The sequence below is a fragment of the Eptatretus burgeri genome, chromosome 3 (assembly GCF_056783735.1).
Source record: "Eptatretus burgeri isolate ZD-2024b chromosome 3, Ebu_testis_v1, whole genome shotgun sequence".
NCBI lineage: Eukaryota > Metazoa > Chordata > Myxini > Myxiniformes > Myxinidae > Eptatretus > Eptatretus burgeri.
The window spans coordinates 61,581,311-61,607,887 of record NC_140963.1 but is presented as its reverse complement, the minus strand read 5'-3'; the positions used below and the strand labels follow the sequence as shown (position 1 = coordinate 61,607,887).

Below are 26,577 nucleotides of genomic sequence, written 5' to 3'. Positions count from 1 at the left end.
TCTCTCTCTCTCTCTCTCACCTCTCTCTCTCTCTCTCTCTCACCCTCTCTCTCACCCTCACTCTCACCCTCTCTCTCTCTCTCTCATCCTCTCTCTCTCTCTCTCTCTCTCTCTCTCTCTCTCTCTCTCTCTCTCTCTCTCTCTCTCTCTCACCCTCTCTCTCTCTCTCTCTCTCTCTCTCTCTCTCTCTCTCTCTCTCTCTCACCCTCTCTCTCTCTCTCTCACCCTCTCTCTCTCTCTCTCTCTCTCTCACCCTCTCTCTCTCTCTCTCTCTCTCTCTCTCTCTCTCACTCTCTCTCTCTCTCTCTCTCTCTCTCTCACCCTCTCTCTCTCTCTCACCCTCTCTCTCACCCTCTCTCTCTCTCTCTCACCCTCGAGTGCAGCCTGTGGCTGCTGGTTGCATCATTGGTTGGGACGCGTCCATGCCGCTGATGCAGTGCCCCTTGTTACCAGCAAGCTGGTACTCATTTTGCTGACCTCGGAAGGATGACAGGCTCAGTCAACCCACCGGGTGTTAATTCAACGAATGGAAGGGATTCGAACTGAAGACCCCAAGATCTTCAGCCAAGCCGTCGCTCCACACAGCTCCTCTGTTTTTGTGTCCGTCATACACACCGTACGTCATACACACCGTACGTCATACACACCGTACGTCATACACACCGTACGTTATACACACCGTACGTCAGGTTCAAGTGTCGGTCATAGTTTTTAATTAGAATCAATATCCTCCTGATGAAAACCCATGACCATTCCTTGAGATACAAACACTGTGTCTGTGGTTAAGTTTATTTCCTTTCCAAGGGAACTCCAAGTCTTCTTGGTCGGCTGCGTGGTAATAAACTCGAATAACACCTTATTATTAATAAGTAAGATTTCATTGTTTTCACGACAAAGAAAGACAACAATAAGATGTGGATGTCGCGTTCGCCAAATACAGTATTATGATTAAAAAAAAAACATTAATTAAACGTAATTTCACAGGTTCCCTGCTTTTTCTTGCACCCCGAGGTGCATTTCCTAAACTGTGTTAGATGGACATGTCAATGTAGGTCGCAACAGTTAGGAAATTGTTTTAACTATTTAAAACGAATGGATCTTTAAAAAAAACAATCTAATTGCAGTGCAGTGAGTGTTTGTGAAACATCTAAATAATTTTTGTCTACCTTTTATAAATCGGATAATTTACACAATGAAGAAGAGAAGAAGAAGAATAACGAAAGCACGTTCGGCGTGTGAAGATCCAGCCCCAGAGGCTCCCTGTCGTCTCCTCCCGCCTGTCGTGTCATTGCATTGGGAGCCCGTGGGGCGGCGTTTCGCTGTTACAAAATGTCAGACATGGATGATGATTTCACTTGTGATGATGACGATTACGATCTGGTAAGGGAGCGGGTGAAGCACCTGGAGTGTCGGACTATTCGTGTTTTAACGTGTTTCAAGGCATCTGTTTGACTCGCGTCATGTAACAGGAAATATACCTCGAGAGACAGGATTTTAAATGTACAGAAAACCCTGCAGTGTGGGAATGATTTGTCCTTTAAAATGGTTCGGGTCCGACGTTTCAAATCTAAGGTTACTGTATTTCATTCTATCACGTGTTGTCTGTCTGTGTCTGTCAGTTATTATCAAGCTGTTGGTGATCATCATCACCGTCACCACCACCATCACCATCATCACCACCACCATCACCATCACCACCACCATCACCACCACCATCACCATCACCACCACCATCATCACCACCACCACCATCATCACCACCACCATCATCACCACCACCATCATCACCACCACCATCATCACCACCACCACCATCACCACCACCACCATCACCACCACCGTCACCATCATCACCACCACCACCATCATCACCACCACCACCATCATCACCACCACCATCATCACCACCACCATCATCACCACCACCATCATCACCACCACCATCATCACCACCTGTGCCACACCACACTGTCTACAGAGCGTTCGTGCTGCCCAAGCAGTCTCTTGACAAGATTTTGTTATTAAATAGTTTGCCATTGCCGACCCAGCAGTCAGCTATAGCTCGTAGCTAGGTATGAATTGGTAATGTGTTCGTGGTGCCAGCGATAACTCGCCTACTCTTCGTGATAGACGCAATGACATCTGAAAGCAGAGACTAACGTCACACACACACACACACACACACACACACACACACACACACACACACACACACACACACACACACACACACACACACACACACACACACACACACACACACACACACACACACACACGTATCACCCTTCATGTGAAACACCAGAATTGCAGTTTAGAGCTGGCTCAAGGTTTGAATCCATGCGACACAGCTCAGGGACGAGTATGCATACCTCGAAGGATCTTCAGCTGTGTTTGAGTTTTTGATAATTTCCCCATGTCCACATTTGTTCGAGAATCAACATTCATTTTGCTTTTCTTTTTGGTTGAAATATGATGACAGGTTGTACTGTTGCAAATCTGGAAGCCTTGAGCACACAACGTACAGGTCCTATAGAAGGTTATATCGGTAAGTATGTGTATTTTTAGTTAGGGTCCCCGTCCCTCGTTTAATGGGTGAATAAATGTACTTGCGCTGTGAGTTATTTTGATAGTTAGGGTTTTCTTTTATTTTTACACCATCAACTACAACAACCCGCCTTCACCTCGCTTCCTCACACCGACGCCATTGCCTACGTGCGTGTCAGCACGTATGTGGGTGGAGCCCATGCAGGATAATGTTCCTCTGGCTGTTTGATGGGCAGAGTTCAAGGAGGAGCCTCCCGGTGGCCCTCGACCAATCAGCGTGCTACGGGTGGGGTGACCGCCGCTCAGCCAATCAGATCCCGCAATAGGGAGAAAGGGGTCCTCGTGATGTCACCACGCCCCCGGACCAATTGACAGACTTGCCGCTCGTTTTGGCCAGTGACAGGGCGACGAGCGATTCTGCGCGCCAAAACCATCCAGTAAGGGAGAGCGGGGAGGGCGGAGGCGTCCCCCCCCCCGGAGACAGGGTGAATAAGGGTGCGGCACAATTTGGACCTCCGAGAGAGCTTAGGAGATCCTGCCGGACAAGAACCGCAAGGGTTGCGCGCCGTCTCTCCGTCAGTGAACTAGCGAGAGTTTGGGAGCCACCATCCCCCACAAGAACCGCAAGGGTTGCGCGCCATGTTTCAGTCGGTGAACTAGCGAGTGTTTGAGATAGTTGATGACCATCGAGCAGGCAGGGTCGTGGTCGATCTGACGGGCAGGTTGAATGGGTGTGGAGTTGTCGGCCCTCGCTTTGACATTGAACTCGGAGAGGTGGCAGAGAAACCTCCTGCGTTCTTGACGGTTCGGGATACAGAGGAGAGGTTTGGTTGTCGGCATGAGCGCTGAGTGGAGCTCGGGAGGCCACTCGTTGATGTCTTGATTCGTCTCTCCTCTCGCTGGTGCCTGGTTCGAATCAGCTCGAAGACCACACGAGGTGGACAGGTCCGAGGCAGGCTCTGGTCTTCAGATCGCCTTTTCCTCTGAGTTGGAGGCCTCAATAAAGGCTGTGTGTGTGTGTGTGTGTGTGTGTGTGTGTGTGTGTGTGTGTGTGTGTGTGTGTGTGTGTGTGTGTGTGTGTGTGTGTGTGTGTGTGTGTGTGTGTGTGTGTGTGTGTGTGTGTGTGTGTGTGTGGCGCTAGTCTAGTAAGTAATATATTGTTAAGTGCCTTGCTGTACATACGTGCATCTCTTTATTCGTTTAACTCTGCTTCTTGCGTGCCCCCCTGCCCCATTATAAATAAACCCATGTGTTAAATGTATCGGTTTGTTGCTGTGTTTCCTTCCATTGGCTTAGCGTGATGTGTGTGTGTGTGTGTGTGTGTGTGTGTGTGTGTGTGTGTGTGTGTGTGTGTGTGTGTGTGTGTGTGTGTGTGTGTGAATTAGCAAGGCCGTTGTTGCTGCCGTAAGGGGACATTTGGACCGACGGATCTCGATGATCATCCGCTCGGGTCGCACACTGTTCGAGCATGTTAGTGGCTTGTTCCGTACGAGCGCCGTCGAGGGTGTGAATACTCGGTAAACTCGCCACGTGGAGCTCTAGGTATTTTGTAGATTGGCAAATAACCCTGTGCCACGTGGTGTAATTATTGACGATTCACGGTCCGGTAAGGGACCCGTACTTGTCGGAGTTTTCCGAAAAGGTACGATATAAATTCCAGGTGTTCGGTGGAGTCGACTCTGCAGCTTCATCTAGCGGTCGTGCTCGTCGCCGATACCCGGCTCGCGACAGTACAACGTATCATTGTTCTATTGTGGTAATTATTAGTCCCTGTTGGATTGAGTCCATCCATCCATTGGGACCACACTCTGTGCCGAGCGTTGGTGCTGCCTCAGCAGTCTCCTTGGCTATTGGACACAATCTTGGACGGGTCGCCACTCCGACACAGTATACCAGCATGCTGGCACTCATTTTGCCGACCTCGGAAGGATGACAGGCAGAGTCAACCCCACCTGGTATTAATTCAACAACTCAGCGGGATTTGAACTCAGGATCTGAGGATCCCAAGCCAACACCAGGCATACTGACTCCGAAACGGGGACTTGTGGGTTTGGTTTTGATTTTTGTGTACATCCGCAACCATATCTCGAACATGTATGGACCAATTTTATTCGTGCTTGGCACAAAGTCAACACGTGATGCACATCATTTTGTTTCGACATCAGATCCAAGATGGCCGACTGGTGGTTATTTTAGATGTACATAAATATGGGCTCGAGCTAGCCCTTTCACTCCATTCAGCAAAATTACTAAAACAACGAGGGTTATGACAATTTATGTCTTTTTCTACTTGTTTAATACGGTACAATAACTGTACAAGTTTGGTTTATTTTGAGTACAGTATGTAACTGCAGCATATATCTGCTGAGCCCACTTATTTGACTACCAGATAAGTCAAACTGCCACCCATGGGGAAAGAGCTTGATAGTATATAGTTTGGCTCTCTTTTTCATTCTTATTGACTGGATGGAGTAACTGTATTGATGGGGATCCAAATATAAATATTGAGAGGTTCTGAACTTCAAGGATCAAGACCTCAAATTCCAATCCTCAGGTGAGGATGTAGGCAGCCAGCCAGGGCTTGTGCAACAGCGTTTTCTTTCCAAACACCGCTTTCGTGCACTGCCGGGCTCACACACATGCGTGCGCACATACAAATGAGATGACACCTTGTGCTTTGGCCTCATCAATGCGAGATTCAGTTGTTGAGAACTCCAGTTTCCACATAATCCAGGACAGGGAGCGATGAGATGCTGGAGTGTCCACCCTTATGTGGAAGCGGTACTCCATTAAGCTATGGAAAAAGGCCTTATAGGCTGTGAGTAGCTCTGAATTTTGAAGGAATGACTTGGAATGACACGATGTCAAGTCTGCAGCTGCATTTGGAAACCAGCTTTGCTATGTGGTCTGCGCAGGAGAGGCCACTGCTAATGGTAAGGTGTAGAAGCTCAAGATCAGGTAAACCCAAGGGTACCGAAAGCTCGAGTCCAAACCTCTTCCATTAGCTGTCCGTAGAAACGGGTACATAGGTTAATTCCTTTGGCAATTCTTCTGTACTTGTATAACTTGAGTTTTGCATTTGCAGCAGCCCAGGAAGCCATTTATTAATGCCAATTTCTTGTTTGCTTGTTTATTGCTTTATACACTCCACATTGAGTCGTTCATACGTCAAAGAAGGCCCCTGGTAAAGTGGAATTTTGAAGATCCTCAAAATTACATCAGCTAAGCTTCATCATATTTCAAATGATTAAATTCAGCAAGTCCATAAATGCTGATCTGTGCTCTCCCTCAAATGCTGATTACTTTGAACGAGATGGGTTTCAGTAATTTTTCGAAAAGGCAAAATGTTTACAAAACAAGTGTGGGAGCAGTTTTGCTACCTATGAGCTGACACGACGGATTTGTAAGCTGTCGGGACACCCTGCTGTCGCTATATTTATTGCCGTTGGATTGTTGAGATTCGTTTGTTGGCAGGCATATTCTGGCCAAAAAAAAAAAATGATGAAACAAGTTGTAATCATTTAAACTTGCAATGGTGTTGCACTATTGTGTAAGTAAGGAAAATTGCTATATGTCAGTTTTACAAAATGTTGATCAGCTTTGTCTTGTATTGAGAAAAAATAATTTTTAACAAGCAGAAATAAAGATAGGACGATAGGAGAGAAAAGGCAGGATAGGGGAGTGAGGAGAAAATAATTTGATGGATTGATATGCAAAGAGAGGATGTGGGATGTATGATGTACACTTGGGGGTGGGGTGTGGGTTGGTTGGGGGGGTAGACTGGGGGTGGGGGGTAAGGGGGATTTGAAAACTTCCACCGATGTAGAGTACCTATTCACCTGTCTCTACAGGAATATTCAGAAGACAGCAACTCTGAGCCCAATGTGGATCTTGAAAATCAGTATTACAACTCAAAAGCTTTGAAAGAGGATGATCCTCCCTCAGCCCTTGCAAGTTTTCAGAAGGTATGGTGATAACTTGGTGTATTTAAAACGGTTTAGTCATTATTCCGAAACTATTTGGCTTTTGGTTGACAATTGTGAGAGAATTGGACTCGTGCAGGCTCATTATTTCAAAGAAAGTTACATTGAGCCACCAATCTCGGTGCTTGATTGAAATTCTGTCAGGTCAGGCCAGATCAGATCTGTGACTTGCTACAGGCATAATGTAAACCTGTACTAACCTGTTTCATGATCGGGTTGTTGGCAACGAAACGGTCTCCCCCACCAGGTTTCCTGGGAAGGAGGGTGTATGATATGGACACCCAGCAGGACTAAAAACAAAACCTGTCAAAGGGCAGAGGAGCTCCTTGTGAGCCAACGGCCATCCATATCTAGTGCCCAACTGTCTGCGGACGTCCTCCTGCAGTTGGGTTACTTTTTTGAGGAGGTTGGTGACATGATTTGCACTCCGGCCACCGTAAAATGCAAAACACAAGAAAACAGCAAAGAAAATTGGAAACTCACTCTGTGGGAGGACCTCATGTTCAGCTGCCCTCCGCAGGGCAGCTCACACTGTGACGGAATTGGGGCAAAGCCTTCGGGACTCCCACTCTTTGATGATGGGAGGAAAACCACGGGGTAACCTTCCTGGGTCAGATTGCGGTGGTGTGTGTCGGGGTGGTGCTGATGTCATCCTTTGCAAGACTTTGCAAGAAGTCATGGACTTAGGGTGGCTGGTTCATGGTTTCAGCGCCCACAGGCTCATCGCTGGACTTGGTATTCCAATGCTGTCGGTGTGGCAAAGGAGATTGATTGTCCTCATTGACGGTCGTTGGAGGATGATCCAGAACTGCAGGGTCTACCGGAGTGCTCAGTTCCTCAATACCAACCACAAGCTTGTGGGAGAACTCTGAAGTTGCAGCTTAAATCCGCGAGAATGGTGCCATCCCAGCCGAGGCTGGATGTTGGCAAGCTCAAGCATGAGGGCGTAGCTGAGGAGTTTGCAAACAGGCTGAGTGGGAATTTGGAGGTCTGGGTACTTTGGGGGATCCTGAAGAGTTGTGGAGTGCCTTCAAGACCACCGTCCTTGATGTAGCCGGTTGATGTCTTGGAACTCACCGAAGGGTGAAGAAGAAGTTTGTCTCTCAAGCGACATTGGATACCATAGACCAGAGTCGCAGGGCCAGGCTGAATGGCAGAGTTGAGCTGTTCAGGGAGTTGAGGTGTAAAACTGTACGTGCGCTGAGGGTGGGAAAGGAGACCTGTGTGCGAGGAATCTGTGAGGGGTGAGCATCAGCTGTGGTCAAGTGATTCTCATCCTGCTTACAGGGGAATTCGTGCATTGTGTTCCTTCAAGCCCGTCCCTCGGTGTACTGCAGTTTGAACAGAGGTTGGTGGGCTCTTGACAGAGGAGTCTGAAGTGAAGGCCTGCTGGGCCATTTACTTTGAGCCATTGTACCAGGCTGATCCACCAGCTGTTGAGTTTGATGTCAGGGGTGTTATTATCCCTATTGCTGACCCTCCAATCAACTGTGATACACCTTTGTTTGTGGAAACGAGCTGTGGTGATCCGGTTGAAATGGGGAAAAGCTCCTGGGATATGTGGCATCAATGCTGAACTTCTCAATGGTGGTGGAAATGCTGTACTCATGTTACATGCTGTTCTGTGCTCTGCCTGGAAAACAGGCATCATCCAACTGACTGGAAGAGGGGCCTTGTTGTCCGTAAAGAAAGGGAAGGGTGATCAACAAGACTGCAACAACTACCTAGGGGTGACGCTGCTCAGTGCCGGGCAAGGTTTTTGCTTGGATAATTCTTGATCAGGTTCACCACCAGCGCCCAGAGCAGTCAGGCTTTACACCAAAGAGGTCAACGATTGACTGTATCCTTGCTCTTCGGGTCCTCACCGGACGCAGACGAGAAATTCGGCAGGGGCTGCTTGCAGCCTATGTTGATCTCTGCAAAGCGTTCGATTTAGTGAACCTGGATGCCCTCTGGAAGGTTCTTGGTCTTTGTGGGGTGCCACCAAAACTGATCAATCTGATGTCTGAACTATACTCTGGTACTGAGAGTCTTGTGAGATGTGGTGATACCCCCTCTGACTTCTTTCCAGTTGTCACTGGCCCCCACACTTTTCAGCACTTGTATAGACTGGATTCTGTGGAGGATGTCCAAGAGATCAAGCTGCGGTGTGTTGTTTGGGAATGTCAAATTCTCTGACCTTGATTCGACAGATGATGCAGTCATCTTTGTGGAGACTCTGGGTCCTTTTGGGGGCCCTTGAGGTGCTGAATGAGGAGTCTGAGCCACTGGGATTACAGGTCTCCTGGGTCAAAACCAAGATCCAGGCTTTCATTGAGATATTGGATGCTGCTATCTTGTCTGTACCTGTTTGTGATGAGGATGTTAAGGTCATGGAGAGATTCACTTACCTTGGTGGTGATATTTATGTCTCTGCTGGCTGTGAGTCTTCAGTCTGAGTCTTCAGGTCCTTTGTGCTTCCAGTCTTGCTCTACAGATGAGTGACTTGGATTCTGACCAGGGATCTGAGACGGAGACTTTATTCCATTGGTACCAGGTCTCGTTGGACTTTGTGTCCAACGAGCGGTTGCTGAGAGACTCAAATGAGATTTGTTACCTGCTTAGTCCGTGAGCATCAGCTGCGGCTGTATGGACATGTGGCTCATTTTCCTGACACTGATCCTGCTCACCAGATTCTCTCAGCGAGGGAGCCTCATGAGTGGAGGAGATCAATGGGCTGACCACGTGCCTCCTGGTTGCAGCAATTGATCAGAATCTCAAGGAGATGGGGACGGGCCAGGCATCTTCTTGGGGGATGGCCAGACAGATGCCCCTGGAGTTCCAGCAGAAAGTGGACGCAGCGACGTGCTGCTCTCACACATTCTCCTATACCTGACCTGATCTGACCTGACCTGATTGAAATTCATGGTCAAGAATATTGTTAGCCCAATGTGCTTCATGTCATGAAAGCTGTCCATACTTTGTCTATTTGATATGATTTTAATTTTACTCTCATTGCATTTATGAAAATTTGTCTTTTTTTTCTTCTCCATTTTTATGTCAGCCTTTGCCAATTTAACTCTGCTGACATTCTCTTACAGGTATTGGAACTCGAGGGAGAGAAGGGAGAATGGGGATTCAAGGCTTTGAAACAAATGATCAAGATCAACTTTAAGCTGGTAACATGTTTAAAAAAAAAAACATTAACAAAGTTTCTTTAATTTTTTTTTTCCAACCATTTTTGTGCAACATTTGCTTTCCCAAAAGTTGAAAGTGTTCAAAAAAAAAATGACTGGCTACTCCTGGGCCATCTTTATATTGCTTATTGTGGGACAGGTGAAGTACGTGAATTCAGAAAAATATGGGTAGGGACCTATAGAAGCTATATAATATTGACGGTTATGAAACTGGCCTCCGGGTGAGACAAACATCCATGACACGTAGGAGTTCCCTTTTCAGTGATATCATTAGTATATGTACCTATACAGGCCCCCAGCCATTGCCTAGGGCCTCGAGGAGCGTGGAACAAATGTGTTGTGGGCTATGGTAGGTCTTCTTCCTTTTCCTCTATACACCTCCTGTCCTTCGTTATTTCTCCTTTGACCCTCATCCTACAAACATTTTTACAACCAAATCGTACTAATTGGGATCCTTTAGAACCCCAACTCGATCCCACTCAATTTCACTAAATCTGTTCTTTTCATATCGACGAGAATGTTCGATCCATCGCTTCCAGGGAAAATAAATATAACTTAACTTTCACCTTTTAAAAATCATGCAAATTAATTATTGAAATATCAGCTGCTTTTTGTTTGTGTCCTTTTCTCACCTGTGTTGCAAGTAGAACGACCTGCTTTGTGATGCTTTAAAAGGTGGTGTATAATCAGAAATACTGTTTGATAGGGTGATATGAATAAAATGGAAATGTTTTTTTAAAAAAACAAGTACTGCATTGAATATAGCTAGCGTTTAATTGATATGAAAAATGGGATTGAATGAGACTCACCATTATTATAAGTGAAGAAGAAAATTAAGGAGCAAGAGTTTTTGTTTTGATGTAAATTGAAACCGGCCCATCTATCTTCACCTTACTCAACTATATCATACTGTTTTCAGATTGGGCTTGATTAGTGGTATCCCCGAGAGGACAATTGCTGACGGACACGGGCAGAGACGGATGGACGCACACGTGCACACACAGATGGATGGACTGACGCAGGCATGCTGAGACCGAGCTCCTTTTAGATTATAGATGACTAAACATGGTCTTTTGGTGATAAAGTCAACAAACATTTATAAAATAAATAATATTTAAAAATAAAATTGACATACCAACTGGAGTCTTTTATGACCCAAACTCAGAAGCACAAAATCTTATTCATTCTGCTAAAGTTTCACAAAAATGATTAAATATTGTTGCGGTATTCGCGCCCGCCGGCGTGCTGACGGCCACGTAACTCGAATCGCGGCACGTCGCCCACCGGACGGACAATCCAGTCGTGACCCTCTCGGACTAACGCCGGGAACCAGTCACGGGTGGACCTTTCGGTCTCACCGCGATCGAGCCAATCAGCCCCCGCGTGGGATAGGGTTGCTCGCCAAATTCGACCTACCTAAGTACCCACGCGGAGGGTAGACCGGGCGATCGCACCTCGCCGCAGGTCGACTTCGGACACGGGCCACTTAAGCGACCCATTCCGTACTATCAGAATAACCGAGCGGTGTTATCGTCGACCTCGACGGTTCGATTAATTATCGGGCGTATTCAGCCCACTACCAACCCTTTACGTGAAGCAAGATGGGGATTCAATAGAGGAAAAGACGAAGCGAAGCGGGAAACAGTTCAACACCAAGCACATTTATTCGCGGCACACGGGAGCACACATATACAATTCCACCAAATGCACACAGAAAAGACACAATGTAATTTACACAAAAAGCAAATGTAAAAGCGAAAACACAATGCAGAGCTAATACCGACTACCGAGCACACGGCAACACTTATACAATTCTACTTCACAGACGGCGCCGACAACACATACCCAAAACCAAGGAAAGAATACCCTCAAGGATGAGGCGGGCCTGAGGCCGAGACCGGGTCGCGCCTACCCGTCTGGTGATGAGACGCGGAGCGGCGATGGCGCCCCAACCCCGCGGGCCTCGCGGGCAGTATCTGGTAGGGGGTGGGAAAGGGGCCCCCTTGGTCGCACTATCTCAGCGCGGGGGGAACAGGAGGGGGTTGCTGATGCTCGGGGTATAGAGGATCTTTATTATCCCGCGACGAGCGTCTCCACCTCGGCCAGGTCGCGCTGTCGGCCTCCCTCGGGTGCAGCTCCCTGCACGACGCGAGCACCCCCTCGTCTGGTGTCGCCGCCTTTCCACAGCTCCGTCCCCTCCGTTCCGACTCCAACGCACACGACGAGCAGCTCCACCGCCCGCGAAGTCTTGACCCTCTGCTTCCGACTCTCCTACTCTCCGCCTCTGGACTCTCCGACTCTCCACTCCTGGACTCCCCGACTCTCCACTTCTGGACTCCCCGACTCTCCTCTCTCCGCCTCTGGACTCTCCGACTCTCCACTTCTGGACTCTCCTCACTGACGAACACGGTCCTTTTATCCGCCCCGTAACTTCGCCCTCTCATCCTTGACCCCCTCCCTTCGACCTTTCACCTCGCTCCCCATTGGCCCGAGAAAAAGTGGGCGTGAAGGCTTTTTGATCCACAAATTTGCATATATCGATCGCCCTGGAGGCGGGGCCAAATCGCCCCTCGCTCACCGATTGGACGGCAAAAAGTGGGCGTGTGTCGTTTTTGATCCGTTTTTGAAGCACAAAATCCGTGATTTTGTACACGCTGTTCGGCGCGCGCCCTGCACGAGTCCAACACCGGTACCCACAGGCGGCGCAAGAACGGTGGCGATGCGACGGTTGCGAAGTGTGACGTGAAGGTCGTGGCGGTTGTGGTGAAGCGGCGTTGTGGTTGGTGGTTGATGTTGTGGTTGTGGTGGTAATCATGGCGGTTGGTCCAAAATAAAGATAGTAAAAGAAAAACGGCTATCCTGAAGAGTCGCAGCACGCATAAATGACATGTATTCCCACTAGACAACGGGTTTGGGCCTAACTACACATATACTTGCCGAGATACCTCACCTAAGGGACCTGAATGGTGGTTTGCGAATTTGGTAGCCACAACAATATATTTGATGAGATGTTTTGGAGATAAGGTAAACAAACAAATTTTAAAGTATTTTGTTTTTTAAAAAACAATTGGGGTCTTTTAGGACACGAACAACTCGTTTTCAATTTTTTGTTTTACGACTAACTTACCAACTTGGTTATTTTCAGACCCAAACTTGAAACAACTCGATTTCACTCAATCTGCTGAAGTTTCACATCAATGACCAATCTAATATTGATTGTATGATGTTTTATTGATAAAGCAAACAAACAAGGAAAAGAAAAAAAACCCCCCAAAACAACACAATTCAGCAATGCAAATGCAAATTGAAAAGATGTTTATTCATAGTCAAAATAAGAACTTCAAAAATTACATCTACAAAGTACATTGCATGCCAACCTACAAGCAATTGTCACAGCTAAAGTGTTTCAAGCTGTGGGCAAGCCAGACAGGCTGCTTACACCTTGTGCACTCCAACTTGACTCTATTGTCTGCACCACGAGGACACAGGTGGCATCTGTTTTTCTTCCTCTGCTGTTCTAACACTACATCGATTGGCTTCCCTGTTTGTCTCCAACACAACATTGCCAATCATTACAGGGGTCAGAAATATTGAAAAACATTCTTCTATAAAGGAACATCGTGCTTCTCTTGTTATGCCTGGATGCCTTCTCATTACCCTCGCCCCAAAGAGAGGGTATTGCATTTTGGTCCGTTTGTCTGTCTGTCTATTTGTTTGTCCGCACAGAACATTCGTCTTTCTCCGCAACCGCTTGTCGGATTGAGACAATTTTCACTATAGGTGCGACTACTCATGTAGAATATTTTGATCATATTTATGACATCGTAGGTCACGTGGTGTGGCTGCCATGTTGGAAAAGTGGAAAAACTTTGGACCCCTGTATCTCTGAAACCACACAAAGGAAAAAATTGAAACTTGGCACACGGAAAGTCCTCCACATGGGGAATGTGTGATTTAATTTTTTTTGATGACATCGTAGGTGCCTTCATTATGATGACATAATTGCATATATAGAACGCCACATCCGATCAGTATGAAAATGTTTGAGCGGCATCTAGGGATAAAATGGTCCACAGAAAAAAATTGATGACTTCATCAGTCATGTTATTCGGCAGGCATATTGTTTTTTTATCTTATTTTATTTTTTAAATCCTTCAAAAATCTTCTCTGAAGTGGCTGAACGGATTGAGGCAAAACTTTGCAGGTGTGACCGCCTATCCATGACGAACAAAAAGTTCACACATTGTCATCGGTCACATGGTTTGGCAGCCATATTGGATTTACCCTAAAACCCATGAAAATCTTCTTCTCCAGAACTGAAGGGAAACTTCACACAAATGTTCCCCAAGCCATGTGTGTACAAGTTTGACAAGGAATAATTGATTGGTCACATGGTTTGGCAGCCTTATTAGATTGAAGAAATGTTAAATAACCCAGTAGTGATGGGGAATACATGTTTTAAATCTCAACTTGATTGGATGCATGTTATAGCAGCCAGAAATATTTAACTATTTGATATGGGTTCTTTATTATTATTATTTTTTGAATAAGGCTCACTTGGCTGTGCCTGGATGGGTTTGAAGGTAGAGTAACAGCAGCTGAAATGCAAATCCTATCCAGGTCCCTCCTGATGACTTCCTCTGCTTTTTTTAGTTCAGATTCCTTCTGATGACTCCAATGCAGGACTGGACCTATTTGGTCTTCCATTTGATTTCAATTGAATTTATTTTAATCCCATTCTCAATTCAGTTGAATAATAATAAAATAAATACCTCATGGATCAGGGTCAGGTGTCCAATCATAGCGGGCCGTCTTGGTACCAGGTCATCATTGCCAGCAGTTATAAAGTGGCAGTTCTAATTATGACTCTTATTTATTAAGTAACGCACCAATACACAAGCACCACACACAACGCACCACACAAAAGAAGTCCTGGTGAGAGTCTGCACTTGCTGATTGCTCTTTTTCTTCTTGTGTCTTGTTTCTGGCATCATCCAACAGTTGGATCTTTTTGCCGCACAGTCCCATTTCTCGCAAGTATTTCTCAATCAGCTGCAGCAGGTAGTTCCTGGGGCAACCATCCTCTCCTGTGGCCTGTCCCCTCTGGTTACATAAACGACTATAACCATACCGTCTTTTGGAGTAGGTGGTAGGCGTTAGAATTTAAGGCCACAGCACCATTTGTGTTTGTGTCATTTATTGGATTTTTGAACATGTATTGAAGATGCATGTTGGGGGTAATTGTCTGGTATATGGCTCGTGCAGGAGACAGGCCTTGCCCATTTTAGACTAAAGGAGTTAAGGTTTTTTGTCACGTGTGTCTCGTATCGAACCAGGTGGTAGCTGGGCGAGAGGGAGGCATTCTGGCACGAGGTACCCTACACATTCACACCATGACATGGCTTCCAAAACCCCCTCTCTTACACCATCTATGAAGAGGAAAAAGCGCCGGCACTCGAACCTCCCAACAGTAAGGGTGCCACCCCTTCCCCCCCCCCCCAAAAAAAAAATTCCTGAGCTTCTGCACAGCCACCCCGATCAGCATTCAGCAAGGCGGCTCGTGATTGGCACAGATGCCATCAAGCACCGAGGCCATTCATTAGCTGAGATACTGTCACTATGTGCGGGCACAAGACGCCATTGGCCAACATATGTGGGCATGGGATGCCATCAGCCAACATCTGCGGGCTCTGACGGAAATGCCTTGATAGCAGAAGGGTGGAGGCAGGGCAGGGGTGAGGTGAGTCCTTCAAAACAGACCCTTGGCCAAGCTCTTTCTTTGCTCTCTGGCTGTGTCTCTTGCTGGCTTTATCTGATGCTCCAAGCTGCTGCAGGGTACTTCCCCACCTCCTCCAGCACTGTCATTTGGGGACGAACTGCTTGCCCATAATTATCTCACCTGGTTCTGTGTGTATGGTTGCTGTGTGCGTGGGCCTACAGTGGGGATTACTTTCTTCATTTTTACCTCGTGCATGTGAAGTGAAAAGCAGGGTTAAGCAATTGGTTCATGTCCATCCTTCTGTCCATCTTATCAGTTGATGTTCGTCAGTTTATGATCGAGGAACAACTTATTCAAATCGAATGTTATATTTTGAACACGAATCGGAAAATGAATAGGAAGACAAGTCTGCAGTTTAGCAGAACTTTGGCTTTGAATATGTCCTGATCGCACATGTGCAGAGAGGAGTGAGATTTTTTTTGCTCTGTTTGCCTTCCTGGCAGGCAAACAAAAATTGAAAATGATTCCAAACAGGAAACTTATTGTTTATAAGGACATTATGAAGGACACAACCAACAGGCACAAATAACTAATGTAACGTGTTAGATAGCATGATGTAATAGATACTGGGTAAAACGGCGGTAAAACCCAGAATTAGTTTATTTATCCACCTTTAAACCTTTATTTAAATTGAATTATATACTTGAACTCTGTAGAACACAAATGGCCTTTTTAATACTTTCAAGAACCTTCAGTTTTGCAGCACTTGGATAAGTTATATTGGGTGGTGGATGTAATGAGAGCTGTGAAGTACAGCCCCGAGGAAGTGGGTGTGGCATGTGAGGGGGTGAAGAAGAGGCCGTCAATGTGGCTGTGCATGATGTTGATTGATGCTGCATTCTTTGGTGATCAATAAAGCCTCCATCTTCTGAACTGTGACTCGACGTCGTCGTCTTGTTGTGTATATCTAGTCGTCTTGCTATTGTGTATATCTATCATTTGAAACACAATGTGTGTTTGTGTATTTGTTTGTGTGATATCTCTCCCCCTTCAAAAGGGCGATTGAAGAAGTGTTTCAAAGGCAAATCTTTTAACACTACTGTGTGCTTACTACGGTCTATTTTTAGGTCATCTTTATCATCTCAGTAGAGATGACCTAATAAAGCCAGTCTCAAAGTCTGTCCGCCCATCCGTACGTCCGTCCGTCCGTCCACAATCAAACCGAGTGGAGACAAATAACCGATAGTGGAATGGATAGAGGTCGATGGGATATGCACAACGATATAACTTTCAAGGTCGTCCAAGGTCGAGGTCAACGTCACGAGGCTGTCAATGTTGCGAAAATCGTCGATTTCAAATCGTATCTCCTCCCTCATTTATCAAGAGAGATCAAATGTTGTCAGTGATTCAGATACTATGCACTATTATCGAGAACAACACGAGCCATTTTTTTTGAAATTTGCTCTCGTTCCGATTTTATAGCCCTTCAAACTTCGCTCTGATTCTTACATGTCCGGTGCTAATTTGAAGTGGTCATCCGGAGGCCAGCGCCAATCTCTGAAGATGCTCCGGGTCCTGTGGAAATTTTTGCATATTATTGCCCCGTATGGGCCGTTCATAAAGTACATGCAAAAATGAGGGGGTGGGTGGTTTAAAGCCCGCGTACGGGCTGCGTACTGGGGTGGGTGGGTGGTTTTGAAACCCGGAAGGAGAGCATACGTACTTTACAAACTGCCCCTATTCCAGTCTGGCACAGTTACTTTTTGTACCCGTAGTTTATGTCATAATCGCAGAATTGCCCACCCGAAAGTCGGCTGCTGGCTACCCGCGTGCCTGATCGTTTTAGAGAGAGTTTACAACACGGTCGATTATAATCACATTCCAGAATTCCCATATTACCGACCATTTCGTGGAACCCCAGGTATCACATAAATTTGCATTAAAGCACGCCTGCTGTTGTCAGGATCACTTATTCAGAAAAGTGTCTCCATCATTTATTTGAAGTGACCGACTGTTCTGGCGATCTGCGTTCTACGACCAGATCCATGAGCCATGGAATCGATTATAGATGCCCCTAATTTGATTTTGCTTCTGTCGACCTCTGGCAGAGATGACGGGCACTCCCGCTCGGGGGTATTTTATTTCAGGATAAAAAAAGCTTGGAAAAACATTTTGTTCATTCGAGTAATTATGTCTCTTCTTTTGAAAATGTAGACGGTGACTTGCAACCGGGCCTCAATAGCGTTGTACAGAAGCGTTTAAATAAATACAAGGTGCAGGGAGGTGTGACATTAGCTGCATGTGATGTGTAACGTGCACAGGGTAAAACGAGTGTTCCTTTACTTATGTGCGGTCTCATAAATCAAGAAGACTCTTGTTTTTTTATTAAGAAGGCCTCCGATTTTTCTCAATGTAAACGTGTATCGAAAAGCACCACCTTGTTGAAGCTGGTATTATAAGTCATCAATGAAAATTATCCCCCCATCAATGAAAAAAAAAATGAAAATTATATAAAGTGGTCGAATTATCCCATCTGTAAGGATGAGTTCTTTTCTAGTATATCTATAGTGTTGGACAGAAGTTGTCCAATTTTCATATGTAATATGTAGACTATTTCATATTCATATGTTGTGAGCTGTGCCAGCATGACTCGTGACTCGCCTGACTTTCTGCGCAGGGAAATTTTGTAGAAATGATGAACCGCTACAAACAGCTTCTGACGTACATCAAAAGTGCGGTAACACGCAACTATTCTGAGAAGTCGATCAACTCCATCCTGGACTACATATCAACGTCAAAGCAGGTGTGGGAGTTGTATGCATGATCCGCCCTGATTTTAAAAGCACTGAATTGAGTATGGCATAGTTTCTGTAACTATTCTTGAACAGAAACCCTCGACCAGTTTTCTCCGTGAACTCGTTTACTGCTCGCATGCTAAATTTCCTGGCTTGATTGTGATCCACAAGACTTTTGTGGAGTAGGACCCCTGTTCTTCTTTTGCCTGCTCTTGTGTCATTGTTTGAGTCCTGTAATGCAGTTTTGTGTGCAGTTTTTTTTTATTGTGTCTGCTTTGGGAAGATGGAGCTGCTTCAAGATTTTTATGAGACTACGCTTGAGGCGTTGAAGGATGCGAAGAATGATCGGCTGTGGTTCAAAACGAACACTAAGGTTGGTGTGCTGTATCATGGCCATCATCATTATAAAAAAAAGTTATAATATTTGTTTGCCAATTTGGAGGCCCAAAATTGTTTATGAATTTTTTATTTTTCTAGTCTCTAAGGCATACGGAGGAAGTTGAATGTACATTTATCACATAAAGTGTATAATAAGGACAGAAGGAGAATCATTTTGCATTCAATAAAAGAACATCAGGAGTCTGGACAAATCAAATTGTATGATCTTAACCTGTGATTGTCGTATCATGAGCTGTGTACCAAGATAGAAACACCAGATGGGCCAATGTAACTTGTCTGTGAAGGAACAGAGCAACTATGACCAGGAAAAGAACATTTTCTTTTTCTCAGGGCACATATTGTTCCATTTCTCAATCTTTTCTTCCAGCTGGGAAAGCTGTACTTTGATAGAGAAGAATATGGGAAACTTCAAAAGATACTTCGACAGCTCCATCAGTCATGCCAGGTATATTTCCACCATCGATATAATTCAACTTTTAGTTTCCAAATGCTTATAGTTCTCAACTAATTGCTTTGGAATAACTTAGACGTATTTTGAATCTCATCCCTCAGACCGATAACGGAGAAGATGACTTGAAGAAGGGCACGCAACTGCTGGAGATTTACGCATTAGAGATCCAGATGTATACGGCTCAGAAAAACAACAAGAAATTAAAAGCACTATATGAGCAGTCTCTGCACATCAAATCTGCAATTCCACACCCTCTCATTATGGGTGTCATAAGAGGTGTCGTTGTCTCTCTCGAAGCCTTTTTCTGGGTTCAAATGCATTTGACAAGATAAGTGACACTTGGATGAAATGGTGTCTTGGCTGTATAGGACAGCTGTGTCGTCTGACAGTTGTCTTCTTGTTTATTCAAATTATTTTCAAATTACACTTATTTTGTAGCACTTTGGGTTTTGGAAATGACTGCTGGGGGGAGAGTGAGGGGTCACGTGATTGATGAAGGGATATTTACAAATGCAAATACCACCATTGCCTTTAAAACGTATTGTTCTTTGTTGGTTCGTGGACATTGGTGAGCATCGGATAGTTGTGAATCATGTCCATCTACTGTGTAGGATGTTGGACAAGAAAGTTGGGTAACTACGGTGTACTTTTGCATAAATTACAAGGACATCAGGGGACGATGGACAAGTGTATGGGATTGGAACCTGGGATTCCAAGAATGCCAAACAGGCCAACCCTGAACTCGTAAATGCATTCAGTGTGTATGAGCCAAAGTGTCCTCTAGACTCGAGAGGTTTTAAAAGCTTGTACCTGTACATGTTTTTATATTGAAGAGGACGTTAAGAGCGAATGAATGAATCGACATGGGTCTTAAAGATTTGAACTTGAGGTCACAATATCTTGACTTGAGTGCACAAATGGTAACACCAAATGAGAGACTTCTTACATCTACGACAGAAGGTGTACAGAGCTTATGTTTTTGCCCCTGTCTCTCTGTTTGTCTGTAAGCAGGATATATCAAAAAGTTATCGACAAATTCAGACAAAATTTGGTGCACGCACGCACGCACGCACACACAGTCTGTGTGTGTGTCAAGGACGAATTGATTATATTTTGCTGAAGATCATGATCCCGATCCGAATACGAGAATTCTTTAAGTAATTCTTCACCATTGAGAGATGGAGCCAAAAACGATGTATACAGCACGATATCTCAGAGTTATGGACGGATTCACACAAAACTTGGATAGGTTGGTTGTGTGACGAGGAAGAATTGATTCGATTTTGGTGAAGATGCAGATCTGAAATTTTTTTTTTTTTTTACAATGACTCCAATGATAATTGAGGTAACACCAGTCAACGAGCGTATTATGAGACTAAGGATTCGTCACTCCTTGGGTGTCATTTCCTTGGTGTGTGTATATGCTCCGACTGAAGCGAGTGATCTCACCCTGAAGGACACATTCTACACCATGCTCGAGTCTGGTTGACCAGTGCCCCAGGCGAGATACTCTTCAAGTCTTGGGGGATTTCATTGCATCGATTGGAACTGATAGGGATGGTTATGAGACGTGTGGTCCTCATGGGTCTGGAACTGTGAACCAGAATAGCACTAAGTTCCTTGACTTTGCAAGAAGTCATGGACTTCGGGTGGCTGGTTCATGGTTTCAGCGCCCACAGGCTCATCGCTGGACTTGGTATTCCAACGCTGGCGGTGTGGCAAAGGAGATGACCATGTGCTCGTTGATGGTCGCTGGAGGATGATCCAGAACTGCAGGCTCTACCGGAGTGCTCAGTTCCTCAATACTGACCACCGACTTGTTGTAGCAACTCTTAAGTTACACCTTAAATCGAGGAGAATTGTACCATCGCAGCTGAGGCTGGATGTTGGTAAGCTCAATAATTTGAGGGTAGCTGAGGAGTTTGCGAACAAGCTGAGTGGAGATTTGTGGGGGTCTGGGTGCTTTGGTGGATCCTGAAGAGTTGTGGAGTGCCTTCAAGACCACCATCCTTGATGTTGTCTGTGGATGTCTTGGAACTCACCGAAGGGCGAAGAAGAATTTGGTCTCAAGGGACACTGGATACCATTGCCCAGAGTTGCAGGGCCAGGCTGAATGGCAGAGCTGACCTGTTCAGGGAGCTGAGGCATAAAACGGTACCTGCATTCAGGATGGACAAGGAGGCCTATGTGTGAGGAATCTGTAAGGGGGTAGAGCATCACTTGTGGTCAAGTGATTCTCCTCCTGCTTCGGCCTTAGTTATTTTATAACTTGGTTTACGGATCCGCCGACAGTATATTTGCCGAAATGAAATATAAATATAAAACACATTTTTAGCCTTTTATATTTATACATTTTCTGCCGAAGGTGCAAAAGTTTCAAAACCCAAAATGTAAATGTCGGCATTTATTTTCAAAATATAATTTCGTGCGCGCACACCAAAATGCCGAGTCACCTTTAACCAAACTGCGCAGTAGAACTGCGCAGTCATCTTCGGTCATGGCGTCTGAGCAGTGGCCTGGGTAGTTCAGATTGACTGTGGTTTCTGGGGCGAAAGTGATTGTTAAGAATTATGTCAGCGATATAAATTTGAGTGACTGTATTGGTGATTTAATCACACAACATCTTGACGACGAATATTCTGGCCGAACGATTGCATCAATTGAGTGCAGCAGCAGGGATGATTCGCAGGCTACTCTCGATCGTGCCGATTTTGTTTCCGTCGAAAGTTGTACACCGCTGTTCGTATTGAAAGATTTCGGTGCCAAGTACATCAAAATTTCCCTGCGAGTTGCTGATATCCAGCCTTCAACGGACCAGAAATCAGCCTTTGATGTGCTCATGGGGATGTGTAGATGGTACGATCAGATGCCCACTGAAAAGTAAGAGCTGGTTATGGCTCTGATTGACCGTTTTGAGCGTGTTGACTCCTACGAGACACCTTTTTTTTTAATCATATCCAGCACTATGCACTGGTGTGCACGCACACATCTATGACTTGGACAGTAATTTTCTCAGTATTCTTTCCATTTGTTTGATGATCCAACAGGTTTCTATAAGAATAACATGCCAGACTATATTGTAAAGACAAGTTTTAATCCTTCTTTATTGTTTTTCACATCACATGATACAATGAACAATGGCATCCTGCATTTGAATGGTCTTCCATCTTCAATGTTTTCTTAGATCCTCCTTGTCCAGGATTTATATTTACCCCCCCCCCCCCAACCACCTACGCTTGTCTTTTCCATGGAACATCCGAAAAAAAATCATCTATCTATAATTCCATTTGTGTGTGTGTGTGACCGCTGTTTCTCGACAACCACTGGCCGATCTAATTGAAACTTGCCAGGTATATTGCTGGGGACCTGAGGATGTGCCTTTTCAAGGTTTGATATTAATCGGACAAGTGCTTCCCAAGTTATGGCCATTTATTTACCAACCAATGACAGGACATGTTGCTGCGTATGCATGGCCGATGGGGAAGAGAACCTCAGCCACGTTCCCCATTACGGGTTACAACGTGCAGATTTCCGGATAGTGATGACTTTGTGTATTCTAATAATTTCTCGATTTCTTATGCGCATATATAGATAAACACAATGCCCCAAGTTATGATCGTTTTCATATTAGACGGTGCATAGATTTTGGTAACATCAGAGAGATGATATGCTCCGAACCAGGAAGTAAATGTTTTTGTTTTTTTTTCTCTTCTCTTCTCTTTGTGTTTTTCCTTGCGATGACATTGCGAAAAGGCAAAATACGTTGGCGCCAATTGAATAATTGGCCATTAATAGGAAATTGCGAATAATCGTAACTGCGATATGCGAACTTCCGGGCCACGCATGTACAGGCACGTGAGAGTGAAGGAACGGCCTGTGTGGTTGTTGTTTCTTGCTCGCGGTTTGAATTTTTTTTTTTTTTTTTTACGGGCACATACTAGTTAAAATATATGATTTCTAAAAATTGAAATTATATTTATATTTATATTGCGACCAACCGATCCTACATTTTAGCTGAAGAACTGCGTAAACCAAGTTATAAAATAACTAAGGCCTTACAGGGGAATTCGCGCATTACGTTTGTCCGAACCCGTCCCTCGGTGTACTGCATTTAGAGCAGAGGGTGGTGGGCTCTTGAAAGAGGAGTCCGAAGTGAAGGCCCGCTGAGCCGGTTACTTTAAGCGGTTGTGCCAGGCTGATCCACCAGTTGTCGAGTTGGATGTCAGGGGTGTTACAATCCCGATTGCTGACCATCCAATCAACTGTGGTCCACCTTCGTTTGTGGAAACACAGGTTGCGGTAAACCGGTTGAAATGGGGTAAAGCTCCAGGGCTTTGTGGCATCTGCCTGGGGGATGGCCAGACAGAGGTCCCTTGAGTACCGGTGGAAAGTGTACGCAGTGACATGCTGCATGCTCCCATGCCTGACCTGACCTGACCTGGCGACAGCAACTCCTTGGGCATGGTAACCATCAGAGCAACCAGACCAATAGTTTGTGTAACCTCCCACCATGATCTCGCCCCTATCCAGTCTCTGAACTTCAGAGAGTGCTGCAATACCAATGTTTAAACGCTTGAGCTCAGATGATAGCAAAGACAGGTGATAATCCTCTCTTCGCTATAGGACATTCCAGGCACCCACCCAAAGGGACCGCCTCAGGTTAACCCAAGAAGACTGCCGTCTGGTGGACGACATCTCTGCACCACCCCGACACACACTCCCGCAATCTGACCTGGGTAGGTTACCCTGTTGTTTTCCTCCTATCATCAAAGATTGGGGTCCCGAAGGCTTTGCCCCAATCCCATCATCCGGTGAGCTGTCCTGTGAAGGGCAGCTGCACAGGAGGTACTCCCACGGATTAGGTTTTCACATTTTTTTTGTTTGTGCTTTTCGTATACTTTTCGGAATTAAGGCTTTTACGATGGCCGGAGTGCAAATCCTGTCACCAACCTCCTAGTTAAAAGTAACCCAACTACAGGAGGATGTCTGCAGACTGAGTTGGGCACGAGATATGGATGGCCGTTGGCTCACAAGGAGCTCCTCTGCCCTTTGACAGGTTTTGTTTTTCGTCCTGCTGGGTGTCCATAGCTATGCACACTCCTCATCAGGAAACCTGGTGGGGGAGACTGTTTATTCGCCGACAACCCGACCATGGAACAGGTTAATGCAGGTTTACATGGTACCTGTAGCAAGTTCCAGATCTGATCTGACCTGACCTGACAATATCTCATCTGACCTATTCTTGAAATGGGAATAAAACTAACGTGTCTTCTTTGCAAAAGAGATGTGTGGGCTTCAATCATGCTTTTTGTGTAAATGTCCATAAAATTTGAGGACACCTTATCCTGAATATTTACCACATGATAGCACCCAGCTTAAATAATCGAGTCGAGGAAATTGGTGGATGCAAAAAAAACTCCTCCATGATAGGAATACAGAACAGTTTTTTTTTTTAATCAAGCATTCTCTTGCTGCAGGAGACTCAGTTTTGTTCCGACGTAAAAGTGAAAGCTTGGAAATATCTCCTTGATGTTATGGATCTTTCCTGTGTTGTTTTGATTGTGAATCATGGCTGAGGTTGAGTAATCGTCATAAAAAAAACTGTCCTTGGTATGGCTTTAGTGCCTGGTCTTTGTGAAAGACCACGTCCATTCCTTTCCATGAATATCTGAGCATTGTTTTCTTATCAGATGACATGGTTCTTTCGTTTTGAGCTCCACTAATACCTTGATGATTGATAATTCCAAGATGTGACAGCATTACCGACTGTGGTTGACAAATTATTTTGAAGAGCATGATACAATGATGGTTCATATGACTAATATCCAGTATTGGCAGAATTAATGCTGTTTTATGGGAACTTCTAAGTCTTACATTTTTTTTCAAAGTATTGTAATAATATTTGATTACCTAATATTGCTGTGACTTCCCTCTCCCCCACACCCTCCCATCCCTATTTACATTTTCTTACCTCCTCGTCCCCATTGTATCTTTTCATTTCTTTCTTTCTATTTTATTTTTTTTTCATTGTGTAGTGCAGACCCTCCCTTTTTATGTATCCACCAGCAGAAGCCCAAGGTAAAAATACCACGATAGAAGGTGAATGAAGCCTTTTATTGTTGTGCTGGTTTGAAAGAGTTCAAAATGAGAGGTTATTTATATGTTTCTTAACAACAAAGAAAATAAAAAATTGGGACGTGATCGAGGCAGCAGTCTGTTGCCTATACACTGCCTGGATTAAATGTTTTCTCTGAATGGGAAAAAATTATATTTTTCCTGAAGGTTTGGATTAATTTCAAGCAGCATTTGAAATTGTGGCCAATGTGTAGCGGCATATAACTTTGCTCAGATTCTAAAGTACCTACACCCCAAATTTGGGGCCTCGAGGTGCTATGGTTCAGCCGTAAAAGAAAAACGTACAATCGCACAAACAAACACACAAACACTTGAAATTATTCATATCGATAAGACTATTGAGATGTTCCTTATGCCATGGCCAAGTTCATGTCATTTTTATCTGTCTGTCCTACCCTGTGTAGAATGTGGAGGAAAGATGCATTTGCGAGAGGGAGAATTTGAAAAGGCACACACAGACTTCTTTGAAGCCTTCAAGAACTATGACGAGTCTGGGAGCCCACGCCGGACCACTTGCCTCAAGTACCTCGTTCTTGCAAACATGCTTATGAAATCGGGAATCAACCCCTTTGACTCGCAAGAGGTGTATTTTCCAGGATCATTGCAGTTCTTTACCAACTTTCATGATTGCTTTGATAATATAATCAAACGTGCTGTGGTTGTTGAGGATCTGCTTGCTGTTCCACCCCCAGGCCAAGCCATACAAGAATGACCCTGAAATCCTGGCAATGACAAATCTTGTGAGGTATGTCTGTGATGTCACAGCATCTCACATGTGATGTCACAATAACACAACAAGCAGCAATGTCTTCCTTGGGCATTTGAACTCGCCATTAATTCCATTTTATTTATTTTTACATTGATCCAAGGCTCACAGAAGAGCTCTTGCATAAACTGCACACTGGATAAACATTAGTAGACGTCATTATACTGTTACTTGAATTCCAAGGACATCAGCAGATGATATATGGGATTTGAACCTGGGTTCCCAGCATCATAAGCAGAGGTGCTCCAATGAGAACACGAAACAGATCAACCAAGAAAAACTTGCCAGTGGCGAACACCATTTTAAATGAACACAAAATATACTCGGCTCTGGTTAATTTGAAAGCATCCCTGTGGGTTTGTATGTGTTAGTTCCTCTGAGTTGTGAGTTTGTCACGATATATACCGTTATCCGGTCTTCACTCCCAATCCTTTTCTTTGTTATAGTGCCTACCAAAACAACGATATTAACGAGTTTGAGAAGATACTCAAAACGAACAGGAGCAACATCATGGATGATCCATTCATCCGGGAACACATCGAGGGTATTTGAGTGGCCGTTAGCATTGTTCAACTACATCTTTGATTGGAGTCCTTACCCCACTCT

The 26,577-nt window shown here is 45.0% G+C and overlaps 1 protein-coding gene across 1 annotated transcript in view; it reads left to right on the top strand.

Moving 5' to 3' along the window:
• Positions 1 to 1,196: 1,196 nt before the first annotated feature.
• COPS2 (COP9 signalosome subunit 2) overlaps positions 1,197 to 26,577 on the top strand; it is a 35,852-nt gene continuing 10,471 nt past the window's right edge. Inside the window, exons 1-10 of the mRNA XM_085873704.1 lie at positions 1,197 to 1,380; positions 6,399 to 6,512; positions 9,611 to 9,688; positions 18,103 to 18,228; positions 18,504 to 18,593; positions 18,987 to 19,064; positions 19,172 to 19,346; positions 25,610 to 25,788; positions 25,898 to 25,950; positions 26,418 to 26,515. Of these exons, the coding sequence (XP_085729830.1) occupies positions 1,330 to 1,380; positions 6,399 to 6,512; positions 9,611 to 9,688; positions 18,103 to 18,228; positions 18,504 to 18,593; positions 18,987 to 19,064; positions 19,172 to 19,346; positions 25,610 to 25,788; positions 25,898 to 25,950; positions 26,418 to 26,515 (1,042 nt within the window). The 5' untranslated portion in view covers positions 1,197 to 1,329. The remainder of the gene's footprint in view (positions 1,381 to 6,398; positions 6,513 to 9,610; positions 9,689 to 18,102; positions 18,229 to 18,503; positions 18,594 to 18,986; positions 19,065 to 19,171; positions 19,347 to 25,609; positions 25,789 to 25,897; positions 25,951 to 26,417; positions 26,516 to 26,577) is intronic.